Source organism: Eptesicus fuscus, chromosome 20, assembly GCF_027574615.1.
Source record: "Eptesicus fuscus isolate TK198812 chromosome 20, DD_ASM_mEF_20220401, whole genome shotgun sequence".
NCBI lineage: Eukaryota > Metazoa > Chordata > Mammalia > Chiroptera > Vespertilionidae > Eptesicus > Eptesicus fuscus.
This window is the reverse complement of record NC_072492.1, coordinates 28,063,081-28,084,179: the sequence shown is the minus strand read 5'-3', so window position 1 is coordinate 28,084,179 and position 21,099 is coordinate 28,063,081. Positions and strand designations below refer to the sequence as shown.

General features: G+C 36.5%; 1 protein-coding gene and 1 long non-coding RNA gene across 5 annotated transcripts in view; one reads left to right on the top strand and one right to left on the bottom strand.

Annotated features, from left to right (window-relative positions):
- The window catches only part of SYNRG (synergin gamma), a 55,563-nt gene that overhangs the window by 23,807 nt on the left and 10,657 nt on the right, over positions 1–21,099 (bottom strand). For all 4 annotated transcript variants that reach the window (XM_028157560.2, XM_054709825.1, XM_028157561.2 and 1 more), the window contains exons 4-14: positions 19,184–19,314; positions 18,157–18,262; positions 17,553–17,664; positions 15,238–15,444; positions 14,063–14,296; positions 13,087–13,164; positions 11,002–11,198; positions 10,122–10,370; positions 8,674–8,807; positions 3,537–3,652; positions 2,822–2,884 (exon numbers count right to left, since the gene is read on the bottom strand). In XM_028157560.2, coding sequence (XP_028013361.2) covers positions 2,822–2,884; positions 3,537–3,652; positions 8,674–8,807; positions 10,122–10,370; positions 11,002–11,198; positions 13,087–13,164; positions 14,063–14,296; positions 15,238–15,444; positions 17,553–17,664; positions 18,157–18,262; positions 19,184–19,314 — 1,627 coding nt within the window. The remainder of the gene's footprint in view (positions 1–2,821; positions 2,885–3,536; positions 3,653–8,673; positions 8,808–10,121; positions 10,371–11,001; positions 11,199–13,086; positions 13,165–14,062; positions 14,297–15,237; positions 15,445–17,552; positions 17,665–18,156; positions 18,263–19,183; positions 19,315–21,099) is intronic.
- LOC129147481 (uncharacterized) lies at positions 10,030–19,225 on the top strand. Its single transcript, XR_008554847.1, has 3 exons — positions 10,030–10,133; positions 18,006–18,094; positions 19,175–19,225. It is a non-coding gene; the product is annotated as an uncharacterized LOC129147481 (long non-coding RNA).

The window sequence follows — 21,099 nt, the reverse complement described above, 5'->3', positions numbered from 1 at the left end:
TAGATACCAGGTAATGAAAACCAGAGATAAACCAAATATAAATATAGTTATACCAACATCACCTGTTTAAAAATATAAGTGTCAGAAAGTTACAAGTCAAAATATGAGCTTTAATTTCCTCATCCACTTTTTAAATTATATTTTCCCTAAAAATAAAATATAAAAGCATATGAACTATAAAAATGTATTTAAAACTAAAATCCAATTCTTAAAATTGTCATTAAAATAATACAGGCTTTAAATACATTGTGCATGTAAAGTGAAATATATATTGACATATCATAAAAAAAAAGCATGGAAAATAACAGAAAATAACAGAATTTTTTCCTCCTAATCTGAGCTATTTAACCAATTCACCAGCATAATTCATCAACACAGAGAAATCTATTTAGTATTATTAGGAAAACTTTAGAAAGAGAGGAAAAACATTCAGAATTCCTCTATTTTATGTTTGTAAAACATAAGACCGATAAAACTATAGTCAATTTCACAAACCAACAGGAGAAGCAGACATAGAACATTTTAAAAAATCACCTTAGTACTTTAGGCAAGTATATCACTGACAATATTTATATTATTTCTGTAAATGAAAAGGTAATAAGCAGCTAATTTTTGTCACAGCCAAAATTTTTGATGTGCTGCTTTAAAATATCTGTGAAATTGACAAGTTTTGCTTTGTCATTTTAAAAAAGAAATAACCACAGCAAACTAAACTTACTGATGAATTGTGAACTTTTCCATTAGAAATGTAAGCTGAGTGAAAAGGTTAAAAAGAAATAAAAATGGGTAGGTTTACAAGTTCACAAACAAAGGGGTTTTGGAGGCAAATAATTTAGTTACAGTCATTTGAAGTTTGCATATCAGAAGTTCTATTAAGCATATTACTTCATGGGTAGCTTTTCAGTTAACTTCTGAATCCTCATAAATTTCCCTCTCTAGTTGTTACTTTATAGGCCCTAAAAACGTTTCAAAAGAGATCACTTTTTATTAAAACTTCAGTGTCACTTAGCTACATAAAATATTTTCCTCATTAACTTTAATTATGTTTTAAACTGTAGGGTAGAAAAAAGAAAATATTATTAAACTCTGTCATTTAGTAACCTAAGAAACCCACAGCTCTGACCAGAATACCATAAGAGTCTTCATAAATTCTAAGATACTTACATACTTTGTAAGGCCAATGTATTTTTAATGCAAGTAGAATAAAATATGTTCTAAAATGAACAAAGTTGGCATTTCTGCCTGGAAGGCCATAGAGTTAAAGAAAGGAATGAAAGCAAGTACACAAAAATGGCAACAACAATCTGGAATTCTGTTAATAAAGTGTCAAAAAGCAGGACTAAGGACATTTGGGTGGCACCATTGTCTTTCCCAGAAATAACATACATACACTCGATCATTAATACCATACTATACAAAGACCCCTGGTACTAAACCATACTCTATTCCAAACTTGCCTTGGCCCAGGAGTTGATGAAAGCATTGCTAGGAGTAAATGACAAATTAACAATCCAAAAGTTCCTCTAGTGCTTATCTTTGTACTCCTAGTACCTAATACAGGCAAGGAGGAAGACAGTTATTACATCCTAATGGCTTGGCTGAAACACAAGGGAACATTTCTAGCATATAAGAACTGTCAGGGACTGAGTATTTTCAGAAAAGGTGAGATTCCCTTTTTAGATACTTAAGCAGTACACTCTCTACTTTAACTTTCACCTATACTCACCTTTCCTATATTCTCCTCCCATCCCCTAGGCCAGCGGTCACCAACCGGTGGTCCGCGAGGTCCAAAAGGTTGGCAACTGCTGCCCTAGGCAGAAGGGTGAGAACAAGTGACTGTTGAAGGATGTTCCAAATCTGTGCATTCAGTACAAAAAAGTACAAAAAAGGTACTGTTCCCAGGAAAAACTCCTCAACAGAGTATACAAATTTCATAGCATGTGCAGTTAAGTTTTGAAGGACTTAATTTGGCATATAGATGATCTAAACTCTACATATCAAGTTTACAGTAGAATTTAACCACAAACATACCTTTTACCCTTTACATATATGGCTCTCACATTATCATTTTACTGTTGTTGTTTTTTACCCTCACCAGAGGATATGTTTACTGGATATGCTTATTGATTTAAGAGAAGAAGTGGGGAGGAAAAGAGAGGGAGAGAGGAAGAAACATTGATGTGAGAGAGAGACACCAATAAGCTGCCTCCTGTATGCACCCTGACAGAGAATCAAACCCACAACCTAGGTATGTGCCCTGACCAGGAATCGAACCTGCAACCTTTTGGTGTATGGGATGATGCTCCAACCAACTGAGCCACCCCACCAGGGCATATCATCCTATATTCCTTTCTACTCAACCCTTCTATCAGACATGGAGACCACATATTCACAGAAAGCCCTTTCATTTCATTTTATTAAATTATAACCAATTTTGAAAATCTTGAAAAGTAAAAGACTGGTTGCTGCCTTCTATATAGTCCACAATCTTGTGGGACATTAAAATAACCAAAAGTGGTCAGAGCCCTCCATTTGACACAGGAGTCTAACATGGCTTAAAGGCTTCTGGAGAAAGGAAATGTACTCCCTTTAGAGGAAACTGCATTGATTTGGGGTTTGCCCTAAATTTTAGAAAATAATTTCCAATAACTGAACCACATTTTGCTTCCTTATAATTTCCAGACACACAGGAAAAAAAACACAACCAACAACCCACACACAATAAAATAAAGGCATTCAGAGGTGTCATTGAAAGAACGTTCAAAGATCTCTTTTATTAGAAATTGAAATAATTTATTCATTTAAGGAATCAAAAACTTACCTGAAGATTTACTCTCTGCTGTCTGTTCAAGTTCTCTGAAAGCACTGTACTTATCACCAGACTCTATGATTAAAAAGACAGAAACTCAAGTAAGGTTAGGAACCTTGAGATCACAACTCAAGAAAATAAGGCAGACTGGGTTAGCCAAACATACTTAACACGCGGTGCAGGCATTTTACACATCTATATATATAAAAGCCTCATATGCAAAGTGTCCCTTCTGGAGTTCAACTGACTGGGAGTTCAATCATTCACTATGATGTGTGCTGACCACCAAGGGGTGGCGTGGAATGAAGGAAGGCCCTGGCCGGCAGCCCGGGAAGAGAGGCCCCGGCTGGTGGCCGGTAGCCGCTAGGGACCCTACCTGTGCACGAATTTCGTGCACTGGGCCTCTAGTTTACCATAAAAAGCCACACTAAGGTTTGGCCAGTGTGGCTCAGTGGTTGAGCATCAACCTATGCACCAGGAGGTCATGGTTCGATTTCTGGTCAGGGCACATGCCTGGGTTGCAGGCTCGATCCCTGGTGGGTGGGGTGTACAGGATGCAGCCAGTCAATGATTGTCTCTCATCATTGGTGTTTCTCTCTCTCTCTCTCTCTCTCTCTCTCTCTCTCTCTCTCTCTCTCTCTCTCCTTCCTCTCTGAAATCAATAAAATAGCTTTTTTTAAAAAGGCCACCACTAAAAACAAGATTTACATTCACAAACTATTTTTACCTCCAAATGGAACAGTATTTTCAGAGGACTTGTCAGCTGCAATTCCTTTAAACACAGCATATTTATCCATTGAAGATGATGCTTTTGTTCCAGAAAGTGGTATCAACAAAGGGGCACTGAAAGGGAAAAAATACTTCTTAATGACTAGAAGACTAAATCCTCTCCTTCTCAAGTAGGAACTTGGAATTAAAATGGCAAATAGGTACCTAACTAAAACACATGGCTCCCTGTTTTAAAAGTCAAAAATATGTATACGCTACAAATGATTAAAAACAACATCCTTCTTGAAAAAATATATTGAAACAACACCCAACCAATAATTTTCCTCTTGATTATTGTTGGATCCACACTGACCATCTAATCACATCTTTAAGCCACAAAAACAACCGGAATGACACTGGAAATAGATTATCATAGAATGATGACCTACTGCAATTTTAACTTTACGACCATAAAAGTGAATTGCTCCAAATAGGTATACCCAACATTTTCAAGTAAATTATGTGAACCTGAATATAAATTCTTCTCTAAAATGGGGTCAGAATGCAGAGGTGGAATAGTTGAGATAAAAATATATTTATGAAATGCTGTTCAAGCTAAGATGTAAATTGTTCCTCTCTTGATCATGCTGCTGCTTCCTGGCGTTGCTTACTGACAGCAGTTTACACACCTGATAGCAGCGATGGATTATTTGCATTTTTTGCTAGGATCACATCAGCAGTTCCAGTAGCTATCCTTGTAGTAAAACAACAATCACTTCAAAATTAGATAAAGGTATTTTTGCCTGTGGAGACATTTCTCCCTGGATGGAAAAATAGTGTAATGAGTAGTATCTATGTGGGTAATTCTTGGACCAGTTTAACACATACTAGAAAAGCACTGCTTTCCCCACCCACCCCCTTATCAAACACAGGCAGCTCCCAGGAAGAACCACCTTTACATATGAATGATTATATTCCACTACTAGTTTGTGTCACTCAATAACACACTGCAAGTTATGTAAATGGATTTCTATTGAGTTCTCTGCCCTGGAGCAAAAACGTTTCCACAGTCATTTAAATCTTATCAGTGGCCTCCAAGCAAAGAAAGAAACCCAGCTCTTGCACACACATATTAATGGGGATCCACAGTGCTTTAGGGCTTAGTGCTATCAAATATTATAATTTCACATTCACTACCAAACAGCTGCTACATATTTGATCTTGATAAATAGGGAATCAGCTATATGTTATAGGTGAATTTTTAAAAGTTCAATAAGTAATTAAACTACAACTCATTGAACAGAATGCTACACAGGAATAAATGTAATTAATGCCTTAGGAATAAAAGACAAAGTTGAATGATCTATTAGTTTTTCATGATCTGTAACTTTAGCTATGGTTTTTTAAAGTCTTCTAAATGTGACAGTTAATTAATATTATTAATTTAAAGTTTATTTTCAGAATTAGAAAAAAAATAGTGAGGATCTTTAGGATAATGAAGTACTGCTGACTTAACTCAACAAAATAAAATTCCATTTATGCTTTACAATCACTCCAACATGGCTGTGGTAGATGATTTTACTTATTTGCTCACCCTGCTAAATACACCCATTTAAAAAGCAAAATAAAACTAAGCAACTCTAAACCTCTACACCTTAATCTTCCTCTAGCATCAGTGCCCTGTATCTGTCTTGTTTATTATACTAGGCTCCCCAGTGCCTGACACACACAAAGCTTTTTCTGAATGGATAAATGAATGATGTTGCTGTCTTCCAGATCCCCTTTCACACCAGCTTAATTATTTCTCCTTTGACTTTGACATCCAGTTCAACATGGAGTCCAACCAATTTCTCAGATACACATTTTCAGTATCTATAACTCTAAATCCAGAGTACCTCTCATCATCTCACAACAGGATTATCATGGCAGCTGAATTTATTCTACACACAGCAGCAAAAATCACTTTCATCATGCCACTTCTTAGTTCTAAAATGTTTTACAGATTATGCCATAAATCATGGCATCCCACAGTTGGTGCAGCCCTTAATTAATGTCATTCCCACCGCCCCCCCCCCCCCCGCCCCACCACCACTAACAATACTCTCCACTCCAGCCTACTTCTAACACTTTCCTTTCCTTTTTATGTTCTCTGACAAAAAAAAAAAAAAAAGAGCCCATTTTCTGCTTAAAAATACCACCCAAAGTGGTCTCACCTAGGCTTAGCTATTCATATTGTGATTTAACAAATATCCTTTAAGAATAAACTCATAATATGGAATACAGATTATCATAAACTAGGGAGTTCATTATATATGCACACACACACACATTTAAGGACCAATTCTAAGAGAGTTTTATCAGATAATATAAATACCCAGATAAAATTAGGCTTCTTGAGAGCAAGAACTGTGGTTTTTGCTTCTCAATATCTCTAGTGCTTATCCCAATGTCTGGCATATAGCAGATGCTAAGTAAATGTTTCTAAATGAATAAGTAAACAACAATCATGGATTCTTAGACATGAGCAAAATGTTTTCATGCAAGGAAAATCAAATCAGAACTGAATAAGAAAAATCTGCAAAGAATGGCTATGTATGAAAGTCAACTATGATGTGGAGATAATGCCACACAAAATTGTTAATACCCCACATATCTCACAGGTCTAGTCACCATTTGAAAACTTTCTATACCCCAATTTTAATTTAATCTAATGAGATATATTTTTCCCCCAGAGGAATGAACCACCCACCAATTTGATAACTTCAGTCTATGACTTTCATACTACAATCCTATCTAATAACAGGGTAATATGCAAATTGACCATCACTCCAACACACAAGATGGCCGCCCCATGTGGTCAAAGATGGCCACCCCCAAGTGGACACAAGATGGCCGCCACAAGATGGCTGGCAGGGGAGGGCAGTTGTGGGTGATCAGGCCAGCAGGGAAGGCCAGTTGGGAGGGACCAGGCCTGAAAGGGAGGGCAGCTGGGGGCGATCAGGCCTGCAGGGGAGGCAGTTGGGGGAAACCAGGCCTGCAGGGGAGGGCAGTTGGGAGGAACCAGGCCTACAGGGGAGGGCAGTTGGGGGCGACCAGGCCTGCAGGGGAAGACAGTTAGGGGCGACCAGACCAGCAGGGGAAGACAGTCAGAAGCGACCAGGCTGGCAGGGGAGGGCAGTTAGGGGCAATCCGGCCAGCAGGGGAGCAGTTAGGCGTCGATCAGGCTGGCAGGGGAGTGATTAGGGGGTGATCAGACTGGCAGGCAGAAGAGGTTAGGGGCAATCAGGCAGGCAGGCAAGCGGTTGAGAGACAGCAGTCCTGGATTGTGAGAGGGATGTCCGATGGGATCGGGCCTAAACGGGCAGTCAGACATCCCTTGAGGGGTCCCAGATTGGAAAGGGTGCAGGCTGGGGTGAGGGACACATAACCATGCCCTCCCTCACCCCCCCCCCCCATGTACGAATTTTGTGCACTGAGCCTCTATTATAATATAATCATCCATCAAACCTTTATTAACTACAAATCATGGGCTAAGTATTATATATGTAGACATTAAATATTGTCTTCAGGTACTTATAGCTTAGTGAAGGAAATAGTCAGGTAGCCCAGAAATTATAACTAGGGCACAGATATCATAAGGTACCTTGACAGGGGAGACAGAGAGGCTCTTAACTCATCTTGGTAGCAGTGACTGACCCAAAAGGGCTAGTGAAAATTTCCTATATTAAATCAATTTTTGAAATGGAACTAGAATTAACGATGGAAAGAATTTCAGATTGAAGAAAATGAAATGTACAAGGCCAGAAGCTGGAAAGAGCATAGTGAGTCTGAAGTCATGTTGGCATGGCTGCAGTACAAGCTGTGGGGAAATGGCAGTAGTTGAGAGAGTAGGCAGGAGCAAGATCACACATGGCCTTTTCCATGACAAGGGGAGCTGACAGAGTTAATGGTGGTAAAGGAGAGAGGAGGGAGCCAAAAATAAATAACATGCTTCTGATTTGGTGACCAAATATGGAGACATGAGTCACCAAAGAAGAAAATGATTGAGTTAATAATTTATTTAGCTTTAACTAGGAAAACAATAAATTTAATTTTATGCAGGTGCTTTGAGATGCCTTGGGTCATTCAGGTATGTTTCAGATAGCAGAACATTTTGTTCAAAGGAAGAGATATGAGAAAGAAATATTAATCTGTGTCTACCAGGTTAGTAACACATATGCTGTGTAGTGGGCTTGGAAATCCTAGTCCTCTAAATTCACAACCCTTATATATTTTTTCTATATGTCATTTACATGTGTTTGATATATTCCTAAAATCAGAATAATTCTTCCCCTAATTTGTGATTATAAATCCTATCTCTCAGTTCTTGTTACAGTGCATATGCAAGAAATGTTGACTAAGAGATAATCAATTAGTTAAAAGGGAAAAGATGAATGGAATTGCACAAATAGAAACATAAGAGAAATGGAATATGTATCTTGACAAAAACAAGTTTCAAAAAAAACCCTGAAGAAATTCATATTGCTTAATCAAATTCTGGTATGTTCCACTCTGTGGAAGAAGTATCTAAATACTTTTTCAAAATGTTGGAATGGTGTTGAGAACATACTGAATCAGTCACTGTACCTAAAAGTTAAACTAGCACATAAAACATTAGAGATATGTTTGTGCAGCGGTCTATGCAAACAAAGAGAAATACGAAGGCCTAACAGCCATTAATCTCAACTTAAGTATGAGAATGTGAATAATCATATTTAATCTTCTGAATTATGATTTCTATAGACAATCAACATTATATTCATTGCAAAAATATCAAATTATGTGCTTCAGGCTAAAAATTTTTTTAGCAGTTGAAGACCTGGTCATAAAAGTCCTCACTGCACAGATGCACTCAGCTATAATAAATCAGGTTTAGCACAGGCTCATAAAATATAGGTAAGCAGGTGTGTACCAGGAAGAAATGGTAGGGGATGAAGTTGAATGTGGACAATGCGGACAAAAGTTTGAAGAGTAAAACTATGAATAAGGAGAGTTTAATCAGAAAAACCATGAAAGTACAGAGTCTTAATTCTCTTACTTACACTTAGGCTTCCCATCGTGGATGTCTCTTTCTCAATTATTAAATACAATGTTAACTAAAGTCAACTCTTTTGTACCTGTTTCCATGCTGGGAATTATTTGATTTTGAAGAACCGGGCAACTCTTGGAAATCACTGAAAGAGTCATCAAGGGATCCTGACTTAGAAGCATCTTGAAAATCTTGGAAGTCGTCTTCTTCTGGTTTTACTACCTAGGTTTATGAGGACATTTAAAGAGAGAGCATTAAACTAGTAAAATAGTAAATAACAAATCTCCAAATGCCAATCTCAAAGACTATCTTTTAAATCTCTGCATTTAGTTATAACTACCTAATTTTAGAAGAACACACTTTAGATACAACATCAATTCCAGTGCTTAAGGGAGGAATATTGTCTAAAAAAATTAGATACTCTAATGTACAAATCGTAAAAAATTGATTTAAAAAGCTAAACTATATATTTTTAAAAAATGTATTTTTATTGATTTCCAAGAGGAAGGGAGAGGGAGGGAGAGATAGGAACATCGATGATGAAAGAGAATCATTGATCGGCTGCCTCCTGCAAACCCCCTACCGGGGATCGAGACCACAACCCAGGAATGTGCCCTTGACTGGAATCAAACCTGGGATCATTCAGTCTGCAGGCCGATGCTCTATCCACTGAGCCAAACCAGCTAGGGCTAACCTATATAATTTTTAAACAGCTAAATCATTTAACAGATTACTGAGAACCTATCATCTTTAAAAAACATTTTATACATGCTTGTAAATTTAAAAATATAAGCTTATTATAAACAGTTCATTTGCTTTATAAAAAATGAGCTTATATTCTTCACTTTAAAAAATGTAATTATATGAAATGGACATCTTTTCAATGCAGTACATACAGATCTATCTTAATTCATTTTAATGATCAAACAGTTTACTACTATATGAATGAACCAAAATTTATGTAACCTTTCTTTTCCTGAGGGACATTTAGCCATTTCTAATTTTTTATGCTAACAAACAGTGTTATAACAGATATCATTTTGTATCTGTGCTAATTTGAGTTACTATTTCTGTGAGATAGATTTCTAACAGCATGACCTGTGTAGGTCAGAAGATATATTTAGAAACTGAGAACTATTAACATGCCAAAAAGACTGTATCAATAGTCCCTTTTCCCTACATTTTTACTGATACTATTGTTTTTAAATTTCTTGCTAATCTGAGAAATGAAAAATAAACTGAAGTACTTTAATTTCAGGTTTAACAGCCTAAGAATTTAATGAACTTTATTAGGCTTGATGTTTAAAATGGATATGGTATAAAGAACTATAAACTTTTAGCCAAAATTCAACTATCTTAAGGCTTAACAAATTGCTTCATGTTTTTTAAATAATGAAAAATTACATTTTGTATTGTTTTGTTTAATCTTCACCTCCGGAGTCCATCATAATCCAGCAATCTTCTCTGCATCTCTGGAAAAAACAGTGCCCAGATTCCTTTCAGGAATTACTGGAAATATGCAGTTTCTCCATTTACCTGATTTGCAGGGTAAGTTGGCATGAAGCCACTGGAAGCCTGGGCTGTAGCTCCCCCCACTGGTCCAACAAGGTTAATGCCCATGACTGGCTGCCCGAGGTTGAGGGGCATGGAGCCTGCAGGACCTGAAGGCATCCCAGTTGGCTGACTCACTGCAGTAGGCAAAGTCATAGGAAAGCCACTTAAAGTTGGAACAGGAGCCGCTGGGAACTGGTTTAAAGCATCAGGACTCATGGCGGGAACACCCCTCTACATAGGAAGAAAATGGAAACATTTTAGCAGATTATAAACCACATACAACTAAATCTGGCAAAGGCAGACCAAAATGTAAAATCTGTAGCATTGGTATGATTCCACTCCTAACTCTCCCAAAACTCATGAATTTAATACAAGAAAATAAGTTACAAGATTAATGCAATCCTAATATTTAGCAAAGAAATGGCCAACATGTATCAATTCTGACATTTTCACTCTCTGACAAGTTTGGTTAATTTACTATAATCAAATCATGATTAGATATATTATAAATGGCTTTGTAATATAAAAGAAATTACTATCAGATGGAAACTACTTTATCTATATCTAAGGAATTTTAAACAAGCACTTCAAAGGACAGAAAAACTTCATCTATTACTAACTTTCAAGTTCAGAAGAGAGATAGTCATGTCAGAAGATGTTAATATATTAAATAGTTTTTAAACAAAGGAATTATATTTCTAGTATGTGCTTCATATAAACTATACATTTTTTGAAGTACTGTATCTTGATAATAATCTAAATTTTAATGTACAAGGAATGCTATGAGGTTGTAATCACAAAGGATTCATATTCTTCCAATTTATATTGAAAAATTATTTGATCTAACTGAAACAATGTCTACCTGTGTTACTGCTATCATGGCGAGAACAGTATAAAGTTCTTCTTTAGTAAGTTTGCCAGGTGTAGTTCGATTAGCTAAGGCCCATATCTGTCCAAGAGTTTCCCTGGGAAGTCCAGATGACATCAGAATGGGATAAAGTTTTGCAGTATCTATTCCAGTTGGAGTCATTGTGGTTTCTAAGATTTTCTTATAGACATCTATGAAAGGAAAGACCAGTTTACAAACGTAAATATATTACAACTGATAGATCTTTTTTGTTGTCAATGTTGCTTATACGAGAATAATCTTAAGTCAAAATGCTTTAATAGAACTAAAGCCACATCAGGGTTTGAACCGTTGTAAAGATATTCAAGTGGAAATATCAGCAGATAATTAAGGTATGGTGCTTAGAAGAGAGGTTGGAGCTTGGTCCTAAAGATGAAGATTTGGGACTAAAAGTAAGAAAATGTCTTATAATTTAGTAGAAGGTAGTAACAACAGTAAATGGAGGTGGACTTTAAAGAGAAGTTGTAGAATAAGGATGGTGGGAATAGTTTGAAAACAGCGGTTGGAAGGGGGAATTATACCAATACCACCTTTTCCCTGTCCCGATGAATTAGAGGCAGTGAGAAAAAAAACATCAATGGGTAAGGTGCTATGGAATATAGCCTTCAGGGGAAAAATACAGTTTCAGTTAAGGCAAGGAAGCAGAAAAAAGAAAGGGACTATTTGGGAACTGTTTTCATAATAAAATAGGGTTTCCAAAGGACAAAGTGAGAAAGGCTATTTGAGAAAGGGTTGACATAAAACATACAGGATATCAATATTGCATGGGACATACTTATCGTATACTAAATAATTCTTTACTGTTTACTTGAAATTCAAATTTAACTGGATGTTCTGTATGCCTATTTGCTAAATCTGGTAACCCTAGTTGGAGGAGTTTTGGGGGATGAAAGTGGAAAGGGCTAAGGTAGATAGGGAAAAATGTTTAAAGCAAAAATTTTACATATATGATTTAACTATGGATTGCAGATCAATAGCCCAGCCATGACAACACATATTTTGGCTAGGAAAATTACGTGTACATGTATGTTTAGAAGAAGGAGAAAGAAAGAAAACAAGCTGGCAGAAAATAGGCGTAACTTCAAAATATACCAAGTCCAATTTTTGTTGTTGTTGTTCGTTTGGCTTGAAGACGAAGAGGAAAAGATGCAAACTGTCTAATGGGCAGGTAGAAAAAAAAACCTATTGTTTTTGTGTACAACTGAAGTTCCATATTGGTTTGGGAAATTAGCCTTTCAATTTGTGATTATGATGTAAAAAGTTCAGCTATCAGGATCTTGCATGAGTTTTATTTAATCAAGTGTAGAATAACTTTAGTCTATAACCAATCTACAACACTAAAGATCTGATGAAAGCTACCTTTTAGTTTACAAGGGGTTGGCAAAGTAGAACAAATTTAATGTTACAATTTATTAAGCTTGATTAATATATTCTGCTATAATAGTCAACCATGGCTTAAACAGACCTATTCTTCATATCAACTGAATAGTATCACAAAATGTGCACCTTAGTAAATTTTTTTTGGCTCAACAGTGATAACATTTTAAAGAAAAAAGTAAACATCATCTTCTAGTGTAGAAAAAGATGCCACTTGGTCTTTTTATTTCAGATACTACCACACGACAAAGAAGTCATAAGATTATTTTTTAAAATATAAACTAATCACCAAGAGTTCAGAAAATTGCATCACACATATTAGTACTATTCTTTATAGTTTTTAATAATCTATAAAATAAATGTTTGATCATTTCTTTTAGAGCATGATAAATCAACAAGTTTTTAGAATTAAAAGTATATGATGGTCAATAAAACATAAGCAAAACATTTCTCTTTCATTTATATAGTTACTTCTTGTATGAGGCAGCCTTAAGAAACACTAGATCTATATAATTTTCTGTAGTCTTTCAGAAAAAGAAAAGAAAAAAGTTACAATTCCTTCTGCATACCTTGTAACCACAACAGTAACTACTTACAATTACATTTACAACATTTAAAGCAAAATATCCAGATGGGAATCCTGGACAAAGAAGCTTTTATTACCTGGAACCAAACTTTCATTGTAAATCCAAGGAGGCATTCTGGGCTGAACAGGATCTTGTGAGGGAAATACACCTACACCTAGAAGATAAGGAACATTACCTAATATATATAACAGTCCATGTAGAATATGGGGGAATCACATGGAGTCATAGTTTTTTATAAAAAGAGCACAGGCTGGAGACACTAAAAAAAAGTCACCAATACAACTAAAATATTTGGTTTCTAAACAACTCCTACACATTAACTATATCCTAAAGAGTCTATTGAAAAAGAAACCTAAGATATACCAAATCAATATTCTGAATCATATGAGGCTTACACCATTTCACATGTGTTACAAATTAAAGGGGAAAAACACAATAATCACTGGTTTAAATTTTTTACATGTAAAAAAAATGTGGTTGCCTAAGCTTCATTTACAGCTTTTTATGTTTCTTTACAAAGTCTGATATTTTTTATCTGAACATGACACTGCTGCCTTAGATGCATAGGATTTTTATTTATTTTGTCCCGTGAAATACCCTCCAAAAGTTTACCTCCTGAGTTGCCCACATTTTAATTCAGCTCTGCAAGCTGAGTTTATAAAAATTTGACCTTTTAGGGAGCAGTGCATCTGATTTACTTCAGAGAAGCAAAACTATATTCTCATTGGTGACTTTTCCAGTTAAATTTTAACATTTATAGAAGAACACAAAGTGCAAGAAGGGGAATGAAGAGTTTTTATAAAAAAAATTTCAGGAATGATTCTGATTTAAAAACACTACCAAAAATTTTTAAAAGGAGTAACAGTATACTGAAAGAATTCAGAGCAAAATCGTAGGGGTTAATTGGAGAAAGAAATGCATTAAATATATTTTAAGCAAAATTTTGATTAGCAAAATCAAGCAACATTCATTTTAAGATTAATGCTTAAGGTGTTAGCATTTGAGCAGCATTTGGTTAATTAAACTTTTTGCTAAATATTTCATGAGCTCACCACTCTCTTCAATGGGCAGGTTTTGGTCTGAAGTCTTTTCTGCCTCTGCAGTAGTGGTACCACTTACACGTCCATCCACAGCACCCCTGATATTGGCCGTTAAACTAAGATGGTTCTTACTGGAACCTGGGCCTTGGGCTCTGTGCCCAACCTCAGAAGTACTTAATTTAATTTGTTCCTGCTCAGATGTATTTATATCACAAGATACTAGGAACTTCTCCTCCAAAGAAGGGCCTAAACAAACAGCATGAAGGATTATACATATATTTGTATATAACTGCAAAATTTCTAATTTTTTCAATCATTCATTTCCATCCCCAGATTCTTAAGGGAAGATCCTGCCACATACAATGTAAATTTCTAAATAATTCGATAACTACACAATTGTATAGAAATTGAGAGACTTATGGACTTTAAATCTACTTTGATTCTCAAGAATTCTCTGAGGTAGCAGATAGAATGGTATAGTAGAAGGAGTACTACCTTGGAAGTCTGGTGACCTACACACGACATGGACACTTCCACTAACCACTGGTGAGACCCTTGACTAGTAACATCATCTCTGGGTCTGTTTCTCCTCTGTTAACTGAGAAAGTGCGGACTCAGTACATATCAGCTAAGATCCCTCTCAGCACTACTCTATGTCTCAAGCCATGGTGTGTAACTGTCCCAACCCCCATCATTTCACAAGTGTTCAAGATTTGCCCGAGGACAGCAAATGAAGAAACTGAACTAGAGAGAGCACTTTCTAAAGCAGCTTTCCATGGCTCATTACTCTAGAAAATGATATTAGTGATTTTCCCAAATGAAAGTAATCTTATGAAGAAATCGGCTTGTTTTTAAAATTCTAAGGTGGTTTAAATAGTGCCTAATTTAAGAGCAAAAGTTTTAAATCACTTTTTTGGAAAGTGAGGCGCCCAGAATTAAAAAATCTAGATTCTTATTTGGATGAATTTCAATAGTACTCATATATTCAGGTACATGTTCCTTTGCCAACATCACTGTATTATTCAACTTAGGTAAGAGAAAGAAATAAAGCCTAGATTATCTTAAAAATACTTTCTTATTATGCTAAGAGTTACCTGCTCTCTGTACACTGTATGAGGCTGAAGCAGTAGAGAAATAAGGCATTTGTCCAGGGACACCATGTAAGGCAAAAGACACTGGAATCTGACCTGGAGGGAGAGGCTGTGCTCCAGCCTTCTGTGTATGCAACTGGCCAAGTGGGGTGGTGGGATGGAAAGACTGAAAAGGCTGGGAAGTGGAAGAAGGCCCACATGTGGGAACTTCAACAGGCCCCTGCATAAAGTCACTGAATTCTTCTTCATCAAGAAAGGCAGGTGATGGGGAGACAGTTTTAGAATGAGATGATGTGGGATAATCTGCAAAATGGAAAATGGTAACGAAACACACAGAAATGAAAATCAAAAGGGAGAAAGAAATTAAGATGTAGTACAATTCCAAAAGAATATACTGAAACATGAATAGTACAGGTGAACAAGAAATAACATGTAATTAAACAGTCAAATGGAATTTTACAATGAATGCAAAACACTTTGATGTCAATACACATTTTTTTGTGTTTTTTTAAAAAGAGGTTTATAGCTATTTTACATTTGACTCAAAAAGAGAAAAATATAAAATTAAAATTTATTTCCTTCTTTTATTAAGTTAGTACTAATTTCCCCCCCTGTGTCCACTAATAATTTACATCAAAGTGGTGACTACTTTTGAAACTCAAGTGATCTGTTTATCTGGATAATATGCTTTCCAAACTAATATATACCAGAAATATGAAAACCTACCAAATGCTGCTGAACACATTTTGGGCAGACATAGACTCTAACTAAAAGTCATTATGTCAGTAAGAAACAATGTATGATACATACTTATAATTTTTGATATAGCAGGTCTAACCCATACATTTTGTATAGTTCACATTTCAATAAAGTTACCATGTGAAGAATCCTATATAATAAAAGGCTAATATGCAAATCAACTGAATGGTGAACCGACAGGTCACTATGAGGCGCACTGACCACCAGGGGGAAGACCCTCAATGCAGGAACTGCCCCCTGGTAGTCAATACGCTGCCACAGGAGGAGCCAGTAGCTGGGCTCATGGCTGGTGTGTGCAGCTGTGTTGGCGGGAGTCTCTCCCGCCTCCGAGGCAGTGCTAAGGACATCCCCCGAGGGCTCCCAGACTGCGAGAGGGCACAGGCCAGGCTGTGGGACGCCCCCACAAGGGCATGTATTTCATGAACCAGACCTCTAGTGAAAATTATGAAAGACAACAAGAACATTAAACACATTGCCAAAGTGATATTTTCTTGTGAAAAGCCTCAAAACTGGGACACCATAAAGTGCTAAGTCAAACAACTCAATAGTCAATTTAAGAAAGGAAACCTTGACTGAGGACTATATTTTTTTTAGCTCTAAAGAATACAGACATCATTATGACTTTTTACTGTTAAATGTGAGAATCACTCTAATAATAAACCTTCTCTAACAGGGACTACATTTAATATGAGGCTCATTAACAATATTATTATTGCCATATTTTTAACTACTTTGAATTGCTTTAACATTTACTGAAGTCTTATGTCACAAAGGTCAGTCTTTTTTATTTTTATTTTATTTTTTTTATTTTTTTAAAGGTCAGTCTTTTTTAATAATGGTTACTGACAATGTGAATTTAAGGTCTCAATTTGGGTTCTCAGATCAGTACTGGTGGACAACTATCCCTTTATCCTGCTCTAAATAGGCACTTTTTTGCTTATCTGATGATAAATGATAATAAAAACTACAAAAAATATTAAAGAAACTAAAATTTCATGAGGAGCATTATTAAATCCATGACTTTTTAAAAAGAAGACATGTAAAGTTTTCTAAGGTTAATCACACTGAATAAAATCCAAACTAGCTCATAAAAAGCAAAATTATTTTAAAATAATGAGAAAACAATAAACTTACTTTATTACATTTGCTTTGAGTGAATGCATTTTACTAATGTTAACATACTCAAATACACAGAAGATTTACAAGTAAAGTTGTCATACTGACATCTACTAGAAAGAGAGGGGGTTTTTCCTCCTAAGATTGTTATCCAGATCAGAATGCTTAACCCAGTGGTCGGCAAACTGCGGCTCGTGAGCCACATGCATCTCTTTGGCCCCTTGAGTGTGGCTCTTCCACAAAATACCACGTGCAGGTGCGGACATACAGTGCGATTGAAACTTCGTGGCCCACGCGCAGAAGTCGGTTTTCGGCTCTCAAAAGAAATTTCAATCGTTTTACTGTTGATATTTGGCTCTGTTGACTAATGAGTTTGCTGACCACTGGCTTAACCTATTGTAAATTTTAAGACATCCAAATCTGTACTTAGCTTGAAGGAAGAGTTCAACATTAGCTCTTCACACACATGTAATGGCCAATAAAACACAGGGACTATAAGTCACTTTCCAAAAACAGAACACTTTAAATTAAAATACCTGGTTTCTTCGGGTGCGATGCTGGAGTAGGGTGCATCTTAGCATCTCTGGAAAACCCATCTAAGTTTCCTTTTATAGCTTCCAAAGCATCATCTCTACTCTTCTCTCCTGTCTAAGAGATAATAAATGTATGTATATTTCTTTGCTCATCTCTCACTTCATCCTAAATACTCCCAAAGTTAAAAAGAAGTACAGATATTAGTCTGTTTCCAATATTTTTATCACATACTTCTGATACGAAATTCTCCAAGTCAGAAAAAGATTGATAAGTGTATAAAACAAAGATATAAAACAATACTCTAAATTAAAAGGCCCATTTATAAATATCTTATGATTCAGTTGTTATGTTATATTAATATATTAATATTCTATATTAATGGTTCACTAGTGGTAGTAAAAGACTGAGAAAACTGGCTGGTATCTCATTTCCCTCAACAATATATGTCTTTACAGAAGAAAAATCCTTCACTTTTGGACTCTGATAAACAAAACTGAATCAACCACAGCCTCAGGTTGGGCTGCTACCTGGCAAAATTCACTGAGTAAGAAGAAGCACATGCAGGCTGTGTATGTGTTGTGATGGAGGGGTGGCAGAATATATTACCTTGGGTTTCACACTACTCAGAAGTCTGAGTTTTTGCTTCTGCTCTTCAAACTGGCGCCTTTTTCTTTCTTCTTCTAAGAGCTTTTGCTGCTGTTCAAATCGTTTTCTGAAGGAAAAACATTCTAGTTAAAGAACCAGCTTCAGGGATTATCACCTGTGTTAATATTTATATTTCTACTAATATCATCTTACATTTCTAGAACTAAAAATTTCTCTAATGTTATCTCATTTTCTTTTGACAATCCTACTTCCCCACTGTATTAATTTCAAAATATGAGTTTAAAAAATTATTTACCTAACTTTAGACATGAATTTATCTCTTCTTTAATTTGCAAGGGGAGGACAATCTTTGTGTGTGTGTGTGTGTGTGCGTGTGTGTGTGTGTTTTGTTAATCCTCACCCAAGGATATTTTTCCACTGATTTTTAGGGAGAGTGGAAGAGAGAGGGAAAGACATAGAGAAACACATTGATTGACTGCCTCTTGCAGGAGCCCTGACCTTGGTTGCAGGGCCAGGGAGGAGCCTGCAACCAAGGTACGTGCCTTTGACCAGAATCGAACCCGGGACCCTTTGGTCCACAGGCCGACGCTCATTCATGGAGCCAAACTTTTGCATTCAAAAGCAATTAAAAAACAAACAAACAGGGAGATAGACAAAATAAAAACAGTTTTTGCTTGGCATATAAAGAAGAAACTTCCACTTGAGAAGGCATGTCATATGGGAGAAAAAGCAATTGTTTGAGAATCAGTTCTACATTTGGGTCCAGGTTCTGTTAGTAACTGTGTAGCCTTCACTCACAAGTGGCTTCATTTCTCTGGACCTCACTTTTCCTAGATGTAAAATAAGAGGGTTGAGATAGAGAATCATTAAGGTCCCTTCTGGCTTTAAAGTTAAAATAGAAGTATTTTAAAGAATTTTAAAGGCAACGTGACTATTTCGTCTTCAAATCTGCATTAGAGAACATTTGAAATGCTTAAAATAACTGCTATCATGTATTTTTTTATCCTTGAATCCTGAGGTCCCTTACTGTTGCTCTTCGGCAAACTGCTTCTGCATATCTGGAGTGTATTGTGGGCCTGGAGGACGCATTCCCAGGAATGGCGCTTGTCCCAGGTAAGGCATTCCTGCTGCTGGCATTGGTCCCATTGGTATCCCTGCCTACAAGAAAAGGACAAAGGCTCAAAAAAACAATTTTGCCTTTTAATTATTACAAAGAAAAACTGTAATTTCCATAATTTCTTTCATGACATATTAAATTCCCTTTAATATTTCACCCTCTTCATTTCCTTCACTGCCCTAGAGGTGACCACTGCTAATAGTCTGTGGGTGTAAAGGTGTGTGTGTGTGTGTGTGTGTGTGTGTGTAAAACATTTTAGGCTGTATGTGTATGGCACACACACACACAAGTTATATTCTGGTAAGCTCACTGATCTATACTCTTTGAGAAGAGGTAACATATCTTACAAGTGTTTATTTCCATCAACAGATAAGAGCTTGTTACATAGTAGTTACTCCACAAATGAGATTAAACATGTTTTTCCAATGTGTTTGAATAATACATTTTTAAAAAATATTTTTATTGATTTGTAGAGAGACAGGGAGAGGGAGAAAGAAAAATATTGATGTGAGAATGAAACATTGATCAGCTGTCTCCTGCACACCCCCTAGTGGGGTTTTCCTTATATATGTCTATGGTTGGTTGGGGATATTGTGTTTCTCAGGAGAAAATGTAAGATTTGAATAAATTTCTCCTTTAAGCAGCTTCCAAGCAGTATAATACCTCCAACAAGATTAAAAGTTAAAGAAAAAGATTGTGGCTTCTTTATTTTAGAATAATTAATTCTAAGCTCCTAATACTCAGGGACATTATTTGGAGAATATAAAATACTAGAGGCCTGGTGCACAAAATTTGTGCGCAGGGATGGGGTGGGGGTGGGGGGTCCCTCAGCCCGGCCTGCACCCTCTCACAATCCGGGACTGCTGGCTCCTAACCACTCACCTGCCTGCCTGCCCAATCACCCCTAACCCCTCTGCCTGCTGGCCTGATCGCCCCTAACTGCCTCCCCTGCCAGCCTGGTCTCCCCTAACCGCCCTCCCCTGCCAGCCTGATTGCCCCTAACCGCCTCTGCCTTGGCCCCCGCCACTGTGGCTTTGTCCAGAAGGAGGACGGGACAACCAGAAGATGTCCGGTCAACCTGGTCTAATTAGCATATTACCCTTTTATTAGTATAGATCAGTGATGGGCAACCTTTTGAGCTTGGTGTGTCAAACTTCGCCAAAAAACTGAGCATAACTCGGGTAGTGTGTCACTTTGAGGAAAAAAACATTATTTCGCAAATGTTTCATCCTCGGCATGCAGCTGCCTCAGCGGCTGCGTGTCATCAGAAATGGCTACGTGTGTCAGTGCTGACACGCATGTCATAGGTTCGCCATCACTGGTATAGATGATAATTTACTTTTTTATACTGTGTACTACATGTTAGAGATACTTATCTATTTTGGTTGTTTCAAACTCTTTAAAAACATTTTTCATATAATTATGTAAGTCATAAAACAATGTTTAGGATTAAAATCAATAACTTAAAAAATGTATCAGCTGTTATTAAGATTCAGCAGTAAGCTTACTAAATCTTAGTTAAAAGACATTGTGTCTATTGTAGATTGTGTCTAGTCATTTGCTGCCATTACTCTAAGGATTACACATCATTGTGTGGGCATGCACTCCTTCTGACCACATCACTTTGGTGAGCAGAAGTGATTGAAAGTGCTATCTCTGAGAGAAAGCTTTAAAAGACATTACAGGGTTCGGCTCTCTTTTCCCTATGCCAGGAGTCTGGAATGTTCTAGGTCAGTGATTGGCAAACTCATTAGTCAACAGAGCCAAATATCAACAGTACAACGATTGAAATTTCTTTTAAGAGCCAAATTTTTTAAACTTAAACT